This window comes from Dermacentor variabilis, unplaced genomic scaffold, assembly GCF_050947875.1.
Source record: "Dermacentor variabilis isolate Ectoservices unplaced genomic scaffold, ASM5094787v1 scaffold_15, whole genome shotgun sequence".
In the NCBI taxonomy this organism is placed as follows: Eukaryota; Metazoa; Arthropoda; class Arachnida; order Ixodida; family Ixodidae; genus Dermacentor; species Dermacentor variabilis.
Genome location: NW_027460313.1, coordinates 1,340,902 through 1,363,165, shown reverse-complemented (window position 1 = coordinate 1,363,165; position 22,264 = coordinate 1,340,902). Strand labels below are relative to the sequence as shown.

At 47.8% G+C, this 22,264-nt stretch overlaps 1 protein-coding gene across 1 annotated transcript; it reads right to left on the bottom strand.

The window, feature by feature from the left end:
- Positions 1-9,454: 9,454 nt before the first annotated feature.
- On the bottom strand, positions 9,455-20,143 carry LOC142567984 (uncharacterized). The gene is made up of 3 exons (XM_075678078.1): positions 20,089-20,143; positions 19,549-19,895; positions 9,455-10,423 (listed from the first exon to the last, which is right to left on the bottom strand). Exons 2-3 carry the CDS (start codon positions 19,790-19,792, stop codon positions 9,897-9,899), a joined length of 771 nt encoding a protein of 256 aa, XP_075534193.1. The 5' UTR covers positions 19,793-19,895; positions 20,089-20,143; the 3' UTR covers positions 9,455-9,896.
- Between the last annotated feature and the right edge of the window lie 2,121 nt (positions 20,144-22,264).

Below are 22,264 nucleotides of genomic sequence, written 5' to 3'. Positions count from 1 at the left end.
TTTCTACCGGCAATTTTACCTGATACCCCGACATGTTCTCTGCAAGTTGACTTTATTCTTTGTCAATTTGTTCCTTGATGTATCAGCATACCTACTCACCCTCCCTTCCTCTCCGTTGTTGTTCTGTTGCTCCCTTCCCAGACGTAGCCTTCAATAAACGGTGGGTCTTCTAGATCCCTGAGATGTGTTTCGAATAGCGCGTATACACCTACTTCTTCGTCCTTTAACTGCTATTTTATTTCTAACCACATCGCTCTCTTTCTACCGCCATGCATGTTTATGTACCTGATCCTGGTGTTAAATTTCTTTTTTGTAGTTTTATTCCTGGACCTCCTAGTGGCCATTTTATTGGCGTCAGCCTGTATTGTTGCACTTTCTACATTGTTTCTACCTACCCCTACGCCTTGAGCCGCAGTGGACCCCCTAAAAAAGCTACTGCCCGGCCTTCCAGGCGCCAGCCGATCTTGGCTCCTAGCCTTCCATTAAAGTGGATGCCATCTCGTGTAAAGCTACCGCCAAAGCCTGCTCTATGCACTTTTCTTTTTATGTCTGCCACTTCAAAGCCTTTCTCCTGGCTTAGCTTTCTTATCTCACGATTAACAGCCACAACGTCCTTGGTAATTTCTCCGTTCCGTCCTTGCACCTCCGGCACTGTGCATACCACGATCTGGACTTGCTGTGCTATCGCCCTTAAATCGTCAACTCCCTCCGCTAATCTTTCCACTACTTTTGCAGCTTCACCATTCAGGACATCATTTAGCCCCGCCGCTACCACTACCAAAGTGCGCTCTGCAACATTCTCAGAAAGCTCGCTTTTTGTTTCTCTCTGTACTGCGTCCATTGTCCTGCCTGGGAACGCCCCGACTGCTACCCGCTTATCACCCTTTACACGCTCCATTATAGTTCTTTTGCACCTACTCATATATGAGTCACCACCGATGAGTACTAGGGTATTCCCTTCCTCCCTTCTAACTTCCAGATTATGCTGCCTCTTATCAGCCCATGTTCCTTTAGAGTCACTGGAAAAAATTTCAGAGTACCGCAAAGGTCAGGATTTGACTGGCAACACTGAGCGGCCACCGCCAGATACCTTCCAAGCCGACTGCGTCGCGGGAAGGCCGCCGTGTTGGAAGAGCTTGATATTCGGTGACACATCGGGTTGAGTGTTTACTGAAGTACAAATACTTTGTGCCCGGAGATAATGGTTGCTAAGGGCGAAAATAAAATGTTATTTTGTGGGAAGTAATGCAGCCGGTGGTTGTTTTGCACGCCGATTGTGTTTACTGCTGGAACTGTGCGACGATTGTGGGCAGCAGCTTAGCGCTGCTATCGGGAGCTTATGCGCGCGTTTTTTTTTCCCCCTTCCGCGGAGCGAGTTACGAAGGATACATTTCGTCACTTCGAGCAGGAATGAGGCAAGCTTGTACTTTTGGGCATGAACATCGTGGACCGCCGTCGGCTTCTATTGAATGTTTCCAAGCAGGACGGAACTAACACCTGACAGTGTCACAGGCGTGTACGTTCATTGTATAATTTCACAAGCTAAATCGGATACGTTTAATTTAGTTTGTAAACGGATACCGCACGTTCTCGATTCTGCCGGGCGACTTCGTCCGCCGTATACGCACGACACACTGCGACTGCCGTGTGCGCACCGGTGTTTGGCCGTGATCGTAAGATCTGTGCACAGCAGGCGTAAAAACCAACTTCGATGACCATTTTGCGCACTAAATCTTGTGGAAGGCCAATATGAGACATTTGCAGGATTACAGCAACGTATATGTACTTCTGTACACTGATAATGAGCGAGAGTTTGCTACATTGTGATTTATGAACGCGGCTGTCTAGTGCGTTCATGAGCAGCTACTCTTCTCAACTTATTTATGACTGTTTTCTTAGACTGCCAAGATTTGCTGTCTGTGTAAAAAAAAAGCAGGAACGCCCGCTGGTGACGCAGCACTTTTTTTTCTAAGTTACATAGGCGATGTATAAAATTCTTGTGCTTTTAGAGCGGTTTATGTAACATGCATAGTGACTGTGTAAAACTAGAGCTACTGGGTGTTCTGTTGTTTTGTATTTCTTGTTATGCATCAAGCACAACATTATTTGGGTGTGCACCGTAGCATTTCAACATAAAACATAATATGTATGCTGACTTCAGTTCATTGCATGTGCTCGGCTTACAAGCTCAAAATTTGAAGCATGTGTTGTGAATATCACCTGACCATTGGTTTCAAGCTCGAAATGCGTATGTATAAATGAGCAAAGGATAAGTGGAAAAAAGGAAGTATCATGGGCCTCGTATTGACCATGTTTTCATTGACTGCGATCACGATCTGCGAAAAACAAGTGTCATATGGGTCGAGTGCAGTGGCGTAGCTAGGTCGTCTGGCACCCGGGGCCCGTAGGTCATCTGTCACCCTCCCCCCCCCCGGGTGTAGCCGGCGGAAAGAGGGGGGTCTTCAGACGTATATGGCACCCCCCCTCCGCAGGCCCCTTGCACCCGGGGCCCACGGCCCCCCGGCCCCCCTATTGCTACGCCACTGGTCGAGTGTCCCGAGGCGAGAGCGCGCTCACGTGCACGGAGAAATCATGCGAGTACTTGGTGCACGTGAGGACGCGGAATTCTCGCGCAAGTGTGCCTTCGCCTGCCACGACCACGGAATAACCGCGTGTGTTGAGCAACAAACGCGTACACGTGTACCCGCGTGAAGCGTGCAGGACGCGAACGATCCCTGCAATGAACTCTTATTTTCGTAGCATCGCTAATACCGCGTGCACGTCGCTTAAATATCTTCTAAAACAGGGCCGAAAAGCACAAGCAAGGTGTACTTATACCGCGCACACGCGGGTGTTTTTAGTAGGCTTGAAGTTCTCCCGGCCGATTCTGTGTAACTACGCAGAACGACGCTCTCGGTCATTTTTCCTGGTCGGAATCTAGAAAAACATATTTCCAGTTTCAGTTCGGTTACTGCATCCGAAGGCGCAGCAGCCAGGCATGACAGCCGTCCCGTCCGGCGCTTGGCAGGTATATGGCACCCCAAAGTCACGTGGTACGGTTGGGCCAATGAACGCGTCGGCGGCGCGGGGAAAACGAATGCGGTACTCTGAAATTTTTTCCAGTGACTCTATGTGGATGGATGGATGGATGGATGTTATGAGTGTCCCCTTTGGAACGGGGCGGTGGCTTGCGCCACCAAGCTCTTGCTACTATGCTGCCTAATATCCTACCTAGGTTAACCAATGAGAAACAAAAAAAAAGACACTATGAACTACCACGTCCAAATTTTCTGATACCCTATTGCGAACTGTGCTTTTGTACGTCTCCGTCTTTTGTCGTTTCCCTACTTTTCTTCCACCAATCCTCCAATCGCCTCTTACTGATGTCTATTGCGGACCTGTTTGCTTTACCATTGCTCCCGCTGAACCCAAGGGCTTCAAGGAGGACAGTGGTGCCTAAATCGACCGCTGGATAGACGTCTTCACATTCTAATAAAATATGCTCCGTCGTTTCCCTAGCTTTACCGCAGCAAGCACATGCTTCTTCTTCCTTCTTATATCTCGCTTTATAGGTGCGTGTTCTAAGGCATCCCGATCTCGCTTCGAAAAGTAATGAGCTCCCCTTTGAGTTATCATAAATGGTTTCTTTCCTAATTTCGTTTTTTCCCCTTAAGTAGTTACTCATGGCAGGTTTCTTTTCCTTTGCCGCCACCCATGAGATTAATTCAGCCTCTCTGACTTTCCGCTTGACCTTCTTTGTTGCTGTGTTGCCCACCCCACAGGCCGCATACTTGCTGGTAAGCTTCCTAGTTCTTTTCCTCCACTGTGAATCAATGTTTTGCCTGTACAGATACCTGAACACTCTCCCAGCCCATTTACTTTCCTCCATATTCCTCAGCCGTTCTTCATACTCAATTTTACTGCGAGCTTCCCTCACTTCAAAACTAGTCCAGCCCATATCCCCTTGCACAGCTTCATTTGTAGTCTTCCCGTGAGCGCCCAATGCGAGGCGAGCCACTGACCTTTGGTTCCCGTCGAGTCCTGATTGTACCCCTGCTTTAAAGCAAACAACCGCATTTCCAAAAGTAAGTCCTGGAACCATTACCCCTTTCCACATACCTCGGAGGACCTCGTACCTATTGTATCCCCATAGCGCTCTGTGCTTCATTATGGCTGCATTTCTCTTCCCCTTGACTGTTATGGTTTCTTCCTGTGTTTCCATATATCCTTTGCCTTCGTTTATCCATATACCAAGGTATTTATATTCTGTTACCCGAGGTATTTCTTGGCCCTGTATCTCCACTGTCTGTTCACTGTTTTCATTGAATACAATAACACCTGATTTTCTAACACTAAATTTCAAACCTAAATTGTTGGCTTCCTGTCCACAGATATTAGCCAGACGTTGCAAATCACTTTGCTTGTTTGCGAGCAACACAATGTCGTCCGCATAAAATAAACCTGGGAGTTGCTGCTCTATTACTGTACCTGCCTGTTTGTATGATAGATTAAACCCGATATTACTTCCTTCTAGCGCCCTCTCCATCCTCACCATGTACATCATAAACAGCAGCGGGGATAAAGGGCACCCCTGCCTCAGTCCCTTGTTGATATGAACTTTCTCCGCGCTCCTCATCTCTTCCCATTCAACGCAAACAGTATTTTCTAGGTAAATCTCTCTCAAAAGCTGTATACAATCGTTACCTAAGCCTTCCCCTTCCAGAATATCCCACAAAATGCTGCGGTCTACGTTGTCGTATGCTCCTGTAATGTCCAAAAAGGCCACATACAACGGTCTGCTTTCTGCTTTTGATATTTCAATACACTGAGTAAGAACAAACAAGTTATCATCCAAACGCCTACCTATTCTAAAGCCATTCTGAAGCTCTCCCAAAATGCCATTATTCTCTGCCCATGCTTGAAGCTTTAATTTGATTGCCTGCATTGCTAGCCTGTATATTACCGATGTAATGGTCAACGGTCTATACGAGTGAATTCTGTCTTTCTCCCCCTTACCTTTATAAATTAAATTCATTCTACTTTGTCGCCAACTGTCTGGTATTCGTCTATCTTTTAAAGTTTTTTCAACTGCTTTCACGCGAGCTTCTTTACTTTTTGGTCCCAGTTCATTTATCAGCCTAACGGGAACCTCGTCTAGCCCTGTGGCTGTGCGCTTAGGAATTTTCTCTTCCTCTTTCTTCCAGTTTAAATTTGTAAGCACTAGCTCCTTTCCCCCTTGGGTCTCTTTCATGCTCTTTTTTTCTTCAAATACAACCTCGTCCTTGCCTTTGAAAGATTCGGCTGTTACTTTTTGGATGTAATTTATTGCTGCTTCTCCTTCCAGTCTGTTTTCATCTTCGTCTAGGACATGTTGTTGTATTGTTGTTGCCTTCCTGCCTAATAATTTTATGTGATTCCAAAATATTCTAGGTGCGGCCTTCTTTTTCTCACGTATTTCTGACAACCAACTTTCACTTTCACCTTTTAATTTTGCTTGCACCAGTATTTGAACCATAGACTTTTTCTCCCGGTATATTTCCCATTTACTGGTTACTTCATCCTGTGGCAACTGCGCCTTCTTTGCCTGCCTGTGCTCTCGAGATGCCTTCTGTCGTTCGGCGATCGCTTCTCGTATCTCCTTGTTCCACCAGCTTTTCGGTTTCTTTTTTCCTTTCCAATGAACATGTTGTTTCTCTTTCCGTATTTCTGTCGTTACTACACTTAGAAGCTCACCATATTCCCACCCCTTACTTGGCAACTTGCCAATTTCTTCCTCCACTCTAGTGACTATATTTGCTATTTGTTCAGCGTTCAAATTTGGGCTGGCCATTTTGCTTTCGTTGCTCTCTTTCCCAACTACATATCCCATTTTCAAAATGATGCGTTTATGGTCACTCCCTATGCTGCTAAACCCTTCCTCATCGATGACTATTTCTCTCAACTTATCATGAATTCCTTCTGTCATCAGACAGTAATCAATGGTCGATTGCCGGTTTCCCACTTCCCACGTGATCTGTCCTTCACACTTAGGCCCTGTATTCACGATCACGAGGTTATGTTGCTCCTTGTTCCTACAGCGCCATCTCGTGCTATCTACATGAACCGCCTCAGCGGCGAGCGCTTCATGAACACGCTACCCCTGTTCTAGTACACTGTAGCTACGTGGCTATAGTTGGGCTACTGAAAAATCTGCGACTTGGCTTTGTTTGTTCTATAAGTGGCGCCCAAATCCACGCTGCAGAGGTGGCTCTCATCGAGTAGAAACAAATCTTTCAGCTTTCAACCTACTTCACGTTTCTCACGGTAAGCTCTACTGCAGTTTTCCTTTATGTGCGAGATGAACTTTAACGCGACAGCGTTAAGGGCCCCGTGTCGCAGAAAATCCAGTGTCGGCATCGTTAACCGTATGAGAAAAATGATCCCGAACAACGCAGGCCCTTCGGCTGGCGCATACGCGTTACTGAACTAATTGAATTTCTCGAAGTAAAATGCTTCAGAAAATTCGTAAAATACGACTTGCACACAACCTACAGACGTGATAGCGTCGGATTGTAACTTGAATATACGAGAAAACATATTTCTGTTGCGCGGAAACTCGAACACAAACCCCTTTTCCAGCTTCCGTTTGAGGCCTGTCTCAGTGGGAGCGGCGCGCCCCGCTCGGTTCCTTGCGACACTATTCAGACGGCACTCGGATCCACGGCAGCGGCGGCGCCCGCCGTGCAGGGGGAATGAAAAAAAAAAGAACAAGAAAGCAGCTCGCCTTTTCGCATAGCGTTCGCCGCAAGCGTTTGCAGGTAAACATTAGGGTTACATAAAGTGCAGTTGCCGGGAAGCATGAGAAGCAGTCAAGGATTTTTGAATGCTATCGCGTTCCACTCTTTAAGGCGAAGCTTAAAGGGACTGAGAATCAATTTTCATGGCACCTAGTTTTTCAATGCAGTGGAAAGCTTACCGGTCAGAGTGGTAATCATGAAGTGGTAACGCAGAAAACGCCGTTGAACATTTTTTATCAGAATTTTTCGATCTGCAGTGAGGTTGTAGTCGTTCACTGGAAGGATGCTGAAAGCGGTAATAGGTGAGCACGATAGCGACGCCGGCATGAGAACTGTGAGAAAGTGTTGTTTTGTCTATCAAGTCGACGTTCCTGCGATTCGTGTTTACCAAAGTGTTGAAGTATTTCTGCGATAATAGCTACGTGTTTTCGTGGTTTCCTGTCCAAGTGCTTTGGTATTTAAATACTCAGAACGAAACCAATCGGATGAAAAACGAAAACGACGATTTTACACGTGATACGCAGTGCAGCGTGTTGCCGTAGCCATGCGTGCGCTTTTAATTTCCGAAGCATAGAATAAAGCGCATGTGTTTAATAATATACCAGCTGCAATCTTAAGCAATAATTATGTTGTACTTAATAAGAGCCGAATCACGTACAGTAATCTCACCGGCTACATCCGAAGTACCAAGGTGTACCTTAGATGGCTCGCCACTTACTGGCTTTTCAGACTTTCTTTGACAATTTAAAATTATAGTCCCTACTTCAAATGCGAATATCGTGCTGGATTGTATCACTATAAATCATGGTAATTTAATTTCCATCAACGTCTCACAACACATTCTGGCCAGTTGTCAGAAGTTTAAGCGTAAGCGTCCTCCAAGTTTTTTTGTCCGTGCTTCCATTCGACATTCATTTCGATAGGTTATCCCTCAGCAGCGATTCGCTGGAACTTGAGTTTCCGGGGCGAACCAAAAATTGTTCTGTGTGCAAGCATGAACCATGGTGTCGCTGCTGTGGATGTCAAGGGTCGACCTTGGATCGACCGTCACGGCCATAGATTGTTGTGTGAAACTCTATGGTCACGGCGTCACAAACATTTGTTACGACCGGTTGTGCAAAAAAGGGATTACCGCATTCGAATGTGAAAATGTGTATACAATATTACTGCAAATAAAAATGGCCATATTTGGCTACAAATTTGTTTTGATCTTTTTTTGTGCTTGGCTACGTTTGGGCTACAATTCCTCTAGCTTTGGGCTACGCCGCCTTGTCCGACCTGGTAACACTGCATTAAGACGCATGCTGCGCACGCTTCTGGTTGAGGCAACGCTCAGGAGAGGCCCCGTAGACACTAGCCCACATTTCCCTCAAGGGTATTTATTTAGAATCTCTATGCCACATGTATTTTATCGCTAAAGTTTCTCATATATTGTCTTACATTCTTAACAAAGTTATTCCGCGGAATATTGAGAAGGACAGCTTCCACGAACAAATGTCATGAAACAGAACACCGACGGCGCATGCCTTTTACGTGAAACCTTCTCAGACTGAAATATTTGAAGTGCGAAACAATACCAGAAACCTGAAAAATGACGTAATTTTTTTGGCGCGGCTGTGCACTACCTCCGGGATCGGCCCACGCTAGAGGCCGCGTTTCTACCAGAAAGCTCGCCTTCGTGCATGGCGTTCGCCGCCAGCGTTTCCCGTTAAACATTACGGTTACATAAGCTGCAGTAGCCGGGAAGCGTGAGAAGCAGTCAGAGATATTTCGATGCAATCACGTACTCTTTTAAGGCCGCCCCACATTCACCGTTTTCCCGGCATTTTCTGGCGTTTCGTCACCCGGCGCTGAGGGTGGCGGGCTCAGATCTCGCCGCCGGAAGCGGCTTGATGAGCGCAGACCAATCAGCGCTGGCCCGCGTGCCCCTCGTGTACAACCCTTTTATTCTGAAAGTAGCTCCCGCGTTCGTCGTCGTCTTCTTTCACAGCTGGCTCTGTTGCCTCTCGACCTTCTGTCGCCGTAATGGGGAGGCCGCGTTTGCGGGGGCACGAGCCATTGCTTAAAGGGGTATGAGCCATTCATAGTCTTACGTGAAAGACATATTTAATTTTGAAGCAATTTAATTTTGAAGAATCGCAAGCGGCAGTGCCGGGCGGATGCTGCTAACCACGTCAACCGAGCTAACTTGAGATATCGAACGCAAGCGACAACGGCGGACTGCGGGCATACCGTCACAGACGTCGTTCTCTCCGTCGCAGCCAAACCTGTGCCTAACCATGGAATAAAGAACCAATGTCAATCGTCAAACCAATCCAACCAATCGTCAAAACGATTGCAACGCCCACGCATCTCCAGTGGTGGGCCTTAATTGCGCCTATTACACGAAGCTTTGGATTAGCACGTAGTTCTGCAAATTTCATCCCAGCTACAACTATGGGAAGACCACGAGTAGTGCGTACTCCTGAGGAGGCAGCAGCCTGCCGCAAAATCGAAAATGAGGGGAAATAGTATAGGGGAAACAAAATATTTACAATACAGACCGCTTGCGAAGTTTGACTTTGTGACACTCTGTGTACCACAGCTTCGCCGTTTGACCATCTTCAAGGACAGGAAGGGGCGGTGATCTTTTTATTATTTTTCTGAATGTGAGCGCTATTAAGTAAAAACGCATGATATTCATTACATCACTCCTTTATTTCACAGCGAATACGAAAATTTTGTCAGCCGCCGCCTCTGTTCCTTCTTGTGCCCCGCAATTTGCTCAGCCGGCACCTCGGTTTCTTTGTGTGCCCCGCAGTTTTGTCAGCCGGCGCCTTGGTACTTTCGCGTGTGCCGTAATTTTGTCAGCCGCCGCCTCTGTTCCTTCGTGTGCGCCGTAATTTTGTGAGCCGCGCCTCGGTTCCTTCGTGCGCCCCGTCCAGATGCGCGAGCCAAGGCGCACTCTACCAGCAAGGTAGGCGCCCACTTTCCACATCTGGACAGGATGCAGTAGCATGAAGTCTGGAACTGCGCGACCAGCCGTAGGTTTCACTCGCAAGCAAGTAAGCTCTGCGACGAGTCGCGATCCGGAGGCGACCCGCCGGCGATGGAGTACCGGCGGGGTGCAGGCTGCGGCGTCTACTCCTCGATGATGATGGTCGACGACGACCGCTTGGGTGCCTCGATGACTTCCACCCGTGTGGGGGACGGCGACCTGCGCGTCTCGGTGACGACGCACACGCTGGGCGAGGGCGGCCTCTCCTCCGTCACGATGCACACGTCGGGCGTCTGTGGCCGCGGGGACGTCGTGACGATGCACACGTTCGGCGACCGGGCGGGCCTCCGCGGCTGCTGCTCGCCCTCGCTCACCACGTAGACTGTAGTGGGAGACGCGGAGCGCCTGCCGCTCACGACGCAGAAGCTGGGCGCCCGAGGCTCCTCTCTTACGATGCACACGCTGGGCGAGGGCGCCCTCCGCGTCTCGCTCACGATGCACAGGCTGGGCGAGGGAGGGCGCGGCTCGGCACTGCTCATGATGCACACGCTCGGTGACGGGGGGCGCGACGGGCACGAACCGCCCTGCACTATCTCCACCGTGGTGGAAGAGCTGCAGCGAGACATCCTGCCCGACGGTCCTCGACAGTGGCAGGCGCACCGTGTATGCCCTGCAGAAAGCGATTCGACTCTCAAGAACTTCTATAATATATTATAGTTGGTTCCGACGATTACTCAAGCAACGTACAGCCTAAATTTACAGACGCGGCAAAAAAATAGGGCCTCTTTTCTGTCACGTTGCCTTTTTGTCCTGTCTGCAGTGTACGATGCAGAAATCCGCGGTGCCCTTCAATCCACCACCCAAGGAATCGTCCGACTGGCGAACGCCGCCCCTCCGGTATACTACAGTGCATGACCTTCCGGGAGCACTGAGCGCCAAGTCCAGTGACGAAGCCGCGTCGACATGACACGATTTCACACCTTATTAAACAGCTGTGTCAAGATTTGGGCTCAGCTCCAGCTGAAAACTACGGTCCCCTCGCTTAATTCCTGCACCTGGGGGACGACATGCATGGTGCATGCGGAAGGGGACGTGATCACAACCCGATTTTCATCTTTCAGGTTGTGCAGTGTGTATTACGCCTCCCGGAGTACATATTTGACGCACAATAATCTCCATCTCCAGATCACAATCTCCAGAGGCAAATCCGGCAATATCATTACTAATATGGATGAGATAGTTCAAGTGGCTCACGAGTTCTATAGAGATTTATACAGTACTAGTGGCACCCACGACGATAATGCAAGATAGAATAGTCTAGAGGATTCATTATGCAAAAAAGAAGTGAGGCGTGCAAACAGGACACAAGAGTAGAGAAGTGGACAACACGAACGCCGACTATCAACTGAAGGGAGCACTGAGGCGAAAAAAGAAAGAATACACAAAACTCATCTGCGCATGCTCAGGAATGGTAACACCACGTGTCAATCGGGTACACGTGCCGGTCTACGTGAGAGATAACTGTTAAGGCACTTAATCTCTTCCTTATGTAAAGTAATCGAAGGCTGACTCACGCACGCACTTCCACCATTGTAGATATGCCATGCCTCTACCATAAGACGCGTATCTTCATTCTTATGCCTGTACAATATCGCGCATTCATCTAACTCTGGCGTGCAGTTACAATCTCGGCAATGTAGCGAAAGATTAGAAGGCGATCCACCGGTTAACGACCTTTTATGTTCCATTAGCCTCTGATTGATACACCGTCCCGTTTGCCCTACGTAGAACTGGCCACAGCTAAGGGGAATTTTATAAACCACACGCATACGACGGTCAGTAAACCTGTTGTTCTTATTGTGTTTCACTGGACAAATATCTGTTCGTTTTTTGCCTTTTACCCGCTCCTTTTTATTCTGTACGGCAGCGCATATCTTACCTAGCTTATTGGGAGCAGTGAAAGCAACATTAACATCATATCTACTTGCAACTTTTTTAAGCCTGTGCGACACTGAATGAATATACGGAATAGCCACTGCTCTTTTCGCCTTCTAATCTTTCGCTACATTGCCGAGATTGTAACTGCACGCCAGAGTTAGATGAATGCGCGATATTGTACAGGCATAAGAATGAAGATACGCGTCTTATGGTAGAGGCATGGCATATCTATACTGGTGGAAGTGCGTGCGTGAGTCAGCCTTCGATTACTTTACATAAGGAAGAGATTAAGTACCTTAACAGTTATCTCTCACGTAGGCCGGCACGTTTACCCGATTGACACGTGGTGTTACCATTACTGAGCATGCGCAGATGAGTTTTGTGTCTTCTTTCTTTTTGCGCCTCAGTGCTCCCTTCAGTTGATAGTCGGCGTTCGTGTTGTTCACTTCTCTACTCTTGTGTCCTGTCTGCACGCCTCACTTCTTTTTTGCATAATGAATCCTTACCAACTAACTCAGCTTTCTGTCGTTCTAGTCTAGAGGAATTTGAAATCCCACGAGTAACGCCGGAAGAAGTAAAGAAAGCCTTGGAAGCTATGCAAAGGGGGAAGGCAGCTGGGGAGGATCAGGTAACAGCAGATTTGTTGAAGGATGGTGGACACATTGTTCTAGAAAAATTGGTCAGCCTGTATACGCAATGCCTCATGACCTCGAGCGTACCGGGACCTTGGAAGAACGCTAACATAACCCTAATCCATAAGAAAGGGGACGCCAAAGACTTGAAAAATTATAGACCGATCAGCTTACTGTCCGTTGCCTACAAAATATTTACTAAGGTAATCGCAAATAGAATCAGGAACACCTTAGACTTCTGCCAATCAAAGGACCAGGCAGGATTCCGTAAAGGCTGCTCAAAACAATAAACCATATTCACACTATCAATCAGGTGATAGAGAAATGTGCGGAATATAACCAGCCCTTATATATAGCTTTCATTGATTACGAGAAAGCGTTTGATTCTGTCGAAACGTCAGCAGTTATGGAGGCATTACGGAATCAGGGTGTAGACGAGCCATATGTAAAAATACTGAAAGATATCTATAGTGGCTCCACAGCCACCGTAGTCCGCCCTATTGCAAAACCCAGTGCCACTGGGACCCAGTGCGCAGGATTATGGGCCCAGTGCAGCACGCTGGACGCTGGGGCGTTGGGAAGGCGCGGCGTACTGGGAGGCACTGGCTACCCGTGCGAAAAACAGCTCTAGCGCTTTAAATACGCGGTGCCAGGACACCGTATATGTTTTTTTGAATACAGAAAGCAAAGAAGAGCGTTTTAGTGCAATAAAAAAAGAAAAAAGTAAAAACGAAACCGCTCCGACCAGTACTCGAACGTCCGACCTACAGATCCCAAGCCCGTCACTTTAACACTACGCCACACCATCAGACGGAAATGCACGGATAATTTGCCATGCCAAAGCCGAGAAGCAGTTTATTTCGCAGAGCTACGTCTCGTACAGACATGGTTAATGCGCTATCGCCCAGCAACTAAAGCTCACGCCTGTACCAGAAAGAAAAAGTTGCTGTCCGTATACAGCAGTATGCTTGGAAGTGCCACACCATCGATTTTCACTTGCTATTGCTATTTTAACTTCGAAAAAAAGTCCTAAATGAACCGCCGACCCGGGATGGTGTATGGCCTGTTACTGCCGATTTCGATAGCCATTTCTTGTTCTTCACGCACAGGATATGCACCGTTTCCTTAGTTCAGTGATGCCTTTCAGTCAACACGCCTGTCTAGTCATAGATCTTCGTCAGAGAAGCGCAGGCTAGTGCTGGGAGCCTTCGGCGATAGCACACATACCTGTGTTTATGACGCGTCACATCTGCGGTCATCGCTTGTGCTGGCACTGTAGACATGAAAAAATTGTTTATTTAAGAACATCGATGCGAAAGCTCAAATATAGAGTGATTTATCCTTGTTAGATTTCTTGATTCCTGCGCCTAGACACACCGATAGCTTGAGGACGGACTCGGCGGATACGCTAGGCCTAAGCTTCGCTGGGGAGCGATCTCGGCGCGGGTAGCTGGCGAAAGCTAAAATGTGTGTATTTGAGCCCCAGAACTTTTTTGGTACAATAGGGAAAGTGGAAGCGCACGAATCACCTCAGCTTTGTTATCGCTGCGATAATATCAGTCAGCGATAGGCTTCAAACTCGGGGTCCGTTCGCGCGCATCTGAACGACTTCTGCATTTCATGTCCACTCAATACTGCGACAACGGCGACAACTCCCAGTCATACGTTACGTGCGAACTACTAAAAAACTAAATCGATGTTGTGGCACTTCTAAGCATACTGCTGAATACGGACAGCAACTTTTTTTTTCTTGTACAGGCGTGAGTTCTATCTGCTGAGCGATAGCGCATCAACCATGTCTGACTAGATGTAGCTCTGCGAAACAAACTGCTTCTCGGCTTTGACATGGCAAATTATCCGCTCATTCCGTCTGCTGGCGTTGCGTAGTGTTAAAGTGACGGGCTTGGGATCTGTAGGTCGGACGTTCGAGTACTGGTCGGAACAGTTTTACTTTTTTTTCCTTTTTTTATTGCACTAAAACGCTCTTTTTTTATTTCTGTATTCAAAAAAATATATACGGTGTCCTGGCACCGCGTATTTAAAGCGCTAGAGCTGTTTTTCGCACGGGTAGCCAGTGCCTCCCAGTATGCCGCGCCTTCCCAGCGCCTTCCCAGCGCCCCAGCGTCCAGCGCGCTGCACTGGGTCTATAATCCGGCGCACTGGGTCCCAGTGGCACTGGGTCCCAGTGGCACTGGGTTTTGCCTCCATAAAGAAAGCAACAAAATCCCGATAAAGAAAGGCGTCGGGCAGGAAGATACGATTTCTCCAATGCTATTCACAGCGTTTACACGAGGTATTCAGAGACCTGGATTGGGAAGAATTCGGGATAGGAGTTAATGGAGAATACCTTAGTAACTTGCGATTCGCTGATGATATTGCCTTGCTTAGTAACTCAGGGGACCAATTGCAATGCATGCTCTCTGACCTGGAGAGGCAAAGCAGAAGGGTGGGTCTAAAAATTAATCTGCAGGAAGCTAAAGTAATGCTTAACAGTCTCGGAAGAGAACAGCAATTTACGATAGGCAGCGAGGCACTGGAAGTGTTAAAGGAATACATCTGCTTAGGGCAGGTAGTGACCGCGAATCCGGATCATGAGACTGAAATAATCAGAAGAATAATAATGGGCTGGGGTGCGTTTGGCAGGCATTCTCAGATCATGAACAGCAGGGGCGCGATCGGAGATATTTTGTTCGATACGCGTTCTGTTCAGTTGCTGCAACGTCACAAAGTTGCAGTATGCAAAATTTGTGACAGCGGGGCGGAGAGAGCAGCCAATCAGGAAGCGGTGACCTCCCCGGAAGTTTACCTCCGTCGTTTGTCGTCTGCTTGCAAACAGTATACTACAAAGCCAAATGTTTCTCGTCTTCCAATTGAATGAAATCTTTATCTAAAAAAAAGTATTTTTTCTTCTCAAGCCCAAACACGTTTTCAAATAGTAGTACGTGTGACTACTGCAATTTATAACTATTAGGTTCTTTGCGTCGTCCCTAGGTGGTGTCGCGCACAGCGAGAAGGAAAAAGAAAAAAAAAACGACGGGAAGAGTGGCGCACTTCTCAAGAGGCAGCGACAACATCCCAGTGGCTCGCTGGCACCGATGATCTTGTCGATTTCTCTTTACAACCAACGAATTATTTGTTTCGAGAAACAAAAACGACGCCGGAATTCACTTTCTGCCATTTCTTCAAACGCGTTCCTCCTTCCTCTAGAAAAGCCAGCGCAACAACCTAAGTTTCCAACGGAAGCGCCATTTTCTAGAATTAAACTATGGATTGGATTCAAACTTGCCATTCCGCAGCCGAAAAGGCCGCCTGTTGGATCCAATCCAATCCACCAGACGCGCCATGCGAAGCCGTATGATCACTCCAAACTTCTCAACTCCCGTCGCGTTCGGACGAAATGCTCGGTGGGCGGATGATTGACAGGAGCGTGTCGTCATTTTGACGTCACCAAAAACGGGGCGGCGCCCCGCGGCTGGCGACGTCGGCGCGGAGTAGGCCAATCGCGCGCGCCGGTAACCGAACGAACGCGCCGAACAACCATCTCCGATCGCACCCCAGGTTGTTATTATCCCTCAAGAGAAAAGTGTATAACAGCTGTGTCTTACCAGTACTCACGTACGGGGCAGAAACCTGGAGGCTTACGGAAAGGTTTCTACTTAAGTTGAGGACTACGCAACGAGCTATAGAAAGAAGAATGATAGGCGTAACATTAAGGGATAAGAAAAGAGCAGATTGGGTGAGGGAACAAACGTGAGTAAATGACATCTTATTTGAAATCAAGAAAAAGAAATGGGCATGGGCAGGACATGTAATGAGGAGGGAAGATAACCGATGGTCATTAAGGGTTACGGACTGGATTCCAAGGGACGGGAAACGTAGCAGGGGACGGCAGAAAGTTAGGTGGGCGGATGAGATTAAGAAGTTTGCAGGGGCGACATGGCCACAACTAGTACATGACTTGGGTAGTTGAAAAAGTATGGGAGAGGCCTTTGCCCTGCAGTGGACGTAACCAGGCTGATGATGATGATGATGATGAATCTCCATCGTCCTTTTTTTTTTACATTTTCTTGAGCACGTACGTGGGGTTAGCGCTTAAAGCGCTAACCACACGTACGCGCCGGCGTCAACGCGTCGTCGTCAGCTCACGCCTTATTGCGGAAAAAGTTATTACGCGTATTTCTGAACAAAAAGGTTCTGAACCCGGACGAGTTTGCACAATAAAATGTTTCCCTCTCTCGTCTGCGGCCGCGTCTGGAGAGGGGATTCACGCAGAGGTGCCCAGATCTCTCCCTGTCAGATATGAGCGAGATATCAGCGTATACACGACAGGGTGGCTGCGGAAGGCGATGCCAAGCTGTACACTGACCCTTGAAGAGGGGACACCCTGCAAGTTTCTGGAATCTCACTCTATCCACAGTGGCTCGCTGATCCTCTTTACTGTTTGCCCCTGTGAAACATTCCCTCTCGGGCGCCCCCTTCCCCATCTCCCTTCTGTCAGACGCGAACTGACGCCGACGCTGGTGCGTACGCGTGGTTAGCACTTTAGGAGTGCAACGCCTGGGTAGGCGCCTCATATGCAAGGTTCTTTTTAGCTATATATATATATATATATATATATATATATATATATATATATATATATATATATATATATATATATATATATATATATATATATATATATATATATATATTTGCTATAAAAAGGCAATCAGCGCAGCGAACGTGGCTTTTTCGCAGACGCGTTCCTAGGCGATGCGAATATACTTTGCCGCTAATAATGTGAGCTTCAGAAATATAATTAGCAAATATTTATTGACTTTGTTATTGGTGCCTTAGGCGCAGTTTAAATGGCGAAATTGAAGGCAGTCAGATTTTAATGCACCCTCATTCTTTTTTTAAATCTTGAAAGTCGCACATAATTCGAAATATTTATAATCGAATTTCAAAGGTAAATCCAGGCAATATCGAAACTGAGCGCCGCGGCAGCGCAGGAAACGCGGCCCCGCTTTCACATCAGACCGAAACGCCCCGCGACTACAAGCGCGAGAAAGTTGGGCACCGAACGTCTCGGCCACTCGCGGCAGCTGCTGATACAGCACGCTTTGTTTGGCAAAGGATGTGCTGCTGTGTGTCGGGTCAGGATTTGCGGTGGCATTCTGTAATTCATACTCCCCCCCCCCTCCCCCAGTTATTTGTTTAATTTGTTGCTTCAACGCATGGAAGTAAAGTTTATAAAAACGACAAACCGAATGTCTGCGTGTTTTTGTTTTACTTCGTACCGTAGCAAGAGAGCTACGCTTCCGTTTCGTCTGCTTGCTCCCGCGTCGTGCGTTCGCGCGCGCAGAGAACGAAACGACATTTTCTACCGTCTCCCACGGTCGCGATCGCGCTCTTTCACCCTCTCGCGTCTCCCTCGGAGCTCGTGACTGTGGCACTGACTTACGCCGTAAGTCAGGTCTTCTCGTGCACAGCGCGCAAAATCGCGCGCTGCGCGAAACAAAACGTAAACGCAACAGCTCGCGCGCGCGACCTTTCAGCGGAAGTGCACCGCGCAGCCACAAAGCGAGAGAAAAAAAGAAAGAAGGCGGGGCCCGTGACGTATACGTCACGCAGTCCTCCGGCTCCGGTATGGAGAAACACAGGGCGGCAAGAGGAGATACAGTTGAAACTCGATTTAACGAAGTGATGAGCATGCACGCTCGAATTATTTCGTTAAATCGGAAAAGTTCGTTAAATGGATAATTTTTTTTTTTGCTCCTTCGATGTATAAAATTGTAACGTAGCCACACGCACACGGTACCGGTATATACCACTAATCAAGCCATCGGTCACGCAGACCACGAAATAATGGAAGGAACCACCGCCGCCCCAACCGAAGCGATGTTGAGTCCGCTGTTCTGTGCGTGGGCGCGGCGTGCAGCCTCGTCAAAATAAAGCTACGGCCGTGACTAGGGCGCCTAGACGGTCTAACGCGATAGTTTTAGAGCGCACGCTCTAAAGAAAAAAAGAAATGGCCCCTTTTTACTCATATATTTCAGGAAAAACTTCGTTAAATCGAGTTCGGTAAAGTTAGTTTTGTTAATTCGGGTTATTACAAGATTGAACCCTATGGGTACCTGCCGATGAATGGAAATTTCTTCGTTAGATCGAGAACTTCGTAAAATCTGGTTTCGTTAGACTGAGTTATAACTGTAGTGTATCTTGGCGGTGACGCTTGCCTCCTGAACTTATGGGCTCACGGCACTTCATCTATTTCTATCTCTGCTATTAATGAACTAATTTGAAAAATTCTTGCGGTAGACCACTCCTTGGAGGGCGCCTAACAGCTTGCAGCGTATCACAAAAATTTTCTGTGGCATACGTTTCCGTGCGGCGGTGTGCCAGTTATCAAATCTGAAAGAATAGGAAGCAACGCAACCTGCGTCGGAATCCCCCCCCCCACCCCTTTTGTTGTTGTTGTTCTGAAACGTATTATTATCAATGATTAAAAAAATGATAGTTGCCTTGCGCATATCTTATTCGAATAGACAACTCTACGCGGTTTTTTTTTTTTTTCAGCTCGTAATCCATAACCGTAACGCCGCAGCTACGTTATCGGAGAACGAGACTATACGCCTCCGGGGTCGATTGAAGCTGCGCGTTTTCGGCAAGCATTAGCATAAATCCTCCGAAGCTCATCGGATTCTGTATAGTGCGTGCAAGTAACTCGTGTCCCGTGCTCCGCGTGCATCGGTAAAGGAACGAACTCGAACGCCTCGAGCGCGACCGCGCACGGTCCTCGTGCCCGAGCAGTACGACGTTCCACGGAAAAAAATCGCCAAATTGCAGCTGTCGGCGTGCGACCAACTGGAGCTTGCACTTATAGCCTGCAGCTCCTTTCACGTGACCGTTTGTGTCGGCGAATACACGGCGCAAACGGCGGCGTATCTCGAAGCTCGACTCCGAAACGTGTAGCTCCGAAGCACTGGGGAGCGAGGGCCCGGCCACACGTTTCGGAGGCACACGCCCAGTGGGCGGCGTATCTCTGAAAACAAGAAAAAAAAAGGAAACCTCGCGCGTGGTCTCGTGGTCAACGGCCGCTAGCTCTATACAAGTCCTTCACAGTAGTGAGGTTCGCCGTGCCGTATGCTCGGCGGTTATGCCGGAAGCCGAACATGGCGGCATTCGAACGCCCCGGGATGATTAGGGTTTGACGCCGAGCGGCGCACCGCGTTGCGCTTACCTCTGGCTACGTCGTCGGCGGAGGCAGGGCGGTGGCTGGGCGGCGGCGGCTGGCCGTTGGTACTTGGCCGCGGTGAGGACGAGCAGCGACGACCTCCGACCGAGCCGATGCCTGGTGCCAACGGAATGCGCGAGCTACGCGTGAGCTCGCCGGGCCCGGCTACTCTAGCCCGGCTGCTCAGCTTCTTCGTTGTCTGCCATACGTGGCACGCGCACGGCACGACTTTTTCGAACAGAGATGTCATAGTTTGGCCTTCGCGGCGCGCACTCGCGCGGCACACTGAGCTACAAGTCGTGGCTTCGCCAAGTCAGTTGAGCCCGCCCACCCAGAGTGACCTGAAACAGTGGCTGAAAGCAGAATTTAATATACCGTTGAGGGGGGGGGGGGGGGGGGGCGTTCCTTTCCTTACTGCAGCAAGATAAAATACTATAGAGAGCCCTTCGAACACAAGGCCAAAGGAACTTTATACCACAACCTTATGACACCCTGATATCTAGAGAAAAAAAATGCATGTCATTGTACCACGTTAAAGGCTCTTACGTAAATAATGAAAAGAGGAAGCCGGGACCGAACAACTCAGTAATCTTCACAATAAGGCGAATCGCATCGTTCAACGCAATCGTGTATACAGGAGCCATTCTCGTCGTTCTCTTCTTCTTTTCATAACCCGTGTCCCCGTGATATTCACTTATCCCTGCAACAATATACTGCTCTCCACCAGCTGCGCCTTCGCTACGAGGAAGCTCGGCAACGTTAAGGCCCCCACTTTCAATGTTAAAAGGACACTAAAGGGGAAAAAAAGAAAACTAAATCAGTTTAGAAGAAAGAGTAACAAAAATCCATTTTTTTTTTATTTTGCCAAGACAGGTTGATTAATAGATGATAAAAAATAAAGACTAAACTGGCATTATTATTATTATTATTATTATTATTATTATTATTATTATTATTATTATTATTATTATTATTATTATTATGCGCCCAAACTCCAGCGACATAGTCACATGTGACGTTTTTCAAATCATTTTCTCGCATTTGGGCTGTCGAGACGCAGTGAGATATCTGGAAACGTGCTAAGTTTGGTCTTTGGATTCTTTAAAGTGTATACTGTATCCTCCGGCTTTACAGATGATAAACAATAAACTAGACCCGTGGCATCAAATACTCAAATTCCAGGAGACGTCATGGACAGCGGAAACTTCACGGCGGGCACCCGCTTTTCGTTTAATGCGTCTTTTCCGACTCCTCTCTAGGGATCAGCGGCTCTTGTGCTGTTGTAGAAAGGCAACACAGCTCAACCTCCTCCTCCAGTGTCCCTTTATATACGGGGTGATCATCTTCAAGTTTTACGGAATTTTTAATGAAAGGCCTGTGGCAGATGGCATATCTTGTTGCTGGTTTATTCTAAGAGGCGCCCCGCAGGGGCGTCTGCGTAAGCAGGCGTTTGGTGCGTTGCGACACCACGTACCCGAGCACACGACGGTTGGACCCTCCCGCGTGTAGCCGTGCGCGGCTTAGCCGTGTCCGGGGAAAGGGGGATCCTGGGGGTTGAGCCGATGCCGGGTGTTCGGACCTTTAAGGCCCCCCGGCGGAGGCAACACACCCCTTTGGCCTCTGCTTCACGCAGACGGCACCTCCAGACTGACCCACCTGGAGGAAATCGGCAGTCGCCTTTTCCTGTCCTCCTCTTCAATCTTCGTCTTTCTCTCCCACTTTTCCATCTTTCCTGTCTTCTGTTCATTTCTTTTAACTTCCTATTTCCTGGCGGCAAGGGTTAACCTTGTGTAATATATCCAGTCTTGGGTATATATATATATATATATATATATATATATATATATATATATATATATATATATATATATATATATATACATATATATATATATATATATATATATATATATATATATATATATATATATATATATATATATATATATATTAGGTTATAGTGGGAACGTACCGCTGGCGTACGCAGAATAGAATTTTTCTAATCCTGTGACGTCCCCAGGTTGGGCTCCGAGGTGGGCGGCGGGCATTCCTGCCGAATAAAGTAATCCTATAGATGGCTTCTAGTTTTCCCCCCACTCCCTGATCGTTCTCTGAAGAGGGGGCGCACCGATGAAACGTTCAACTTTCTGATGAAACCAAAAGAAATATTTCCCAAATACCACGTAATACATAGTCAACATGAAACCAACACAGTCCGTACAATATCCCCGTTTGTGGTCACAAAATGTCTGGCAGAAGCACTCGGTTCTGGTTACAAAGTAACTAAGATGGGAAGCGGCGACCTTCTTCTGGAAGTGCGTGACAAGCTCCAATACAGCAAACTGACGAAACTTGTTGCGTTTGGTGACATTCCTGTATCTGTGGGCCCCCACCGGTCTATGAACACTGTGCGTGGTGTCATTTCTGATGACGACCTCCTTGATCTTAGTGAGAGCGAGCTGTTGAAAGGATGGCAAGACCAAAACGTGGTAAAGGTGCAACGAATTAAGTTAAGGCGCGACGACAAGGAAATTCCAACAAAGCATATAATAATAACATTTGGGACAAGTGTACTACCTGATTTAATAGAGACGGGATATTGTAAACTACGCGTACGACCGTACATTCCCAATCCGCGCCGATGCTTCAAGTGTCAGCGTTTTGGGCATGGGTCTCAGAGCTGCCGAGGGCGTGCTACTTGTGCAAAATGTGCATCTAAAGA

What these genes read in the sequence shown, in the direction of transcription:
- LOC142567984 (XM_075678078.1), bottom strand. Translation starts at nt 19,792, where the DNA reads ATGACATCTCTGTTCGAAAAAGTCGTGCCGTGCGCGTGCCACGTATGG. An exon ending in CGCCGACGACGTAGCCAGAG is followed by an intron (nt 10,424 to 19,548) that starts GTAAGCGCAACG and finishes CGCTTTCTGCAG; the next exon opens with GGCATACACGGTGCGCCTGC.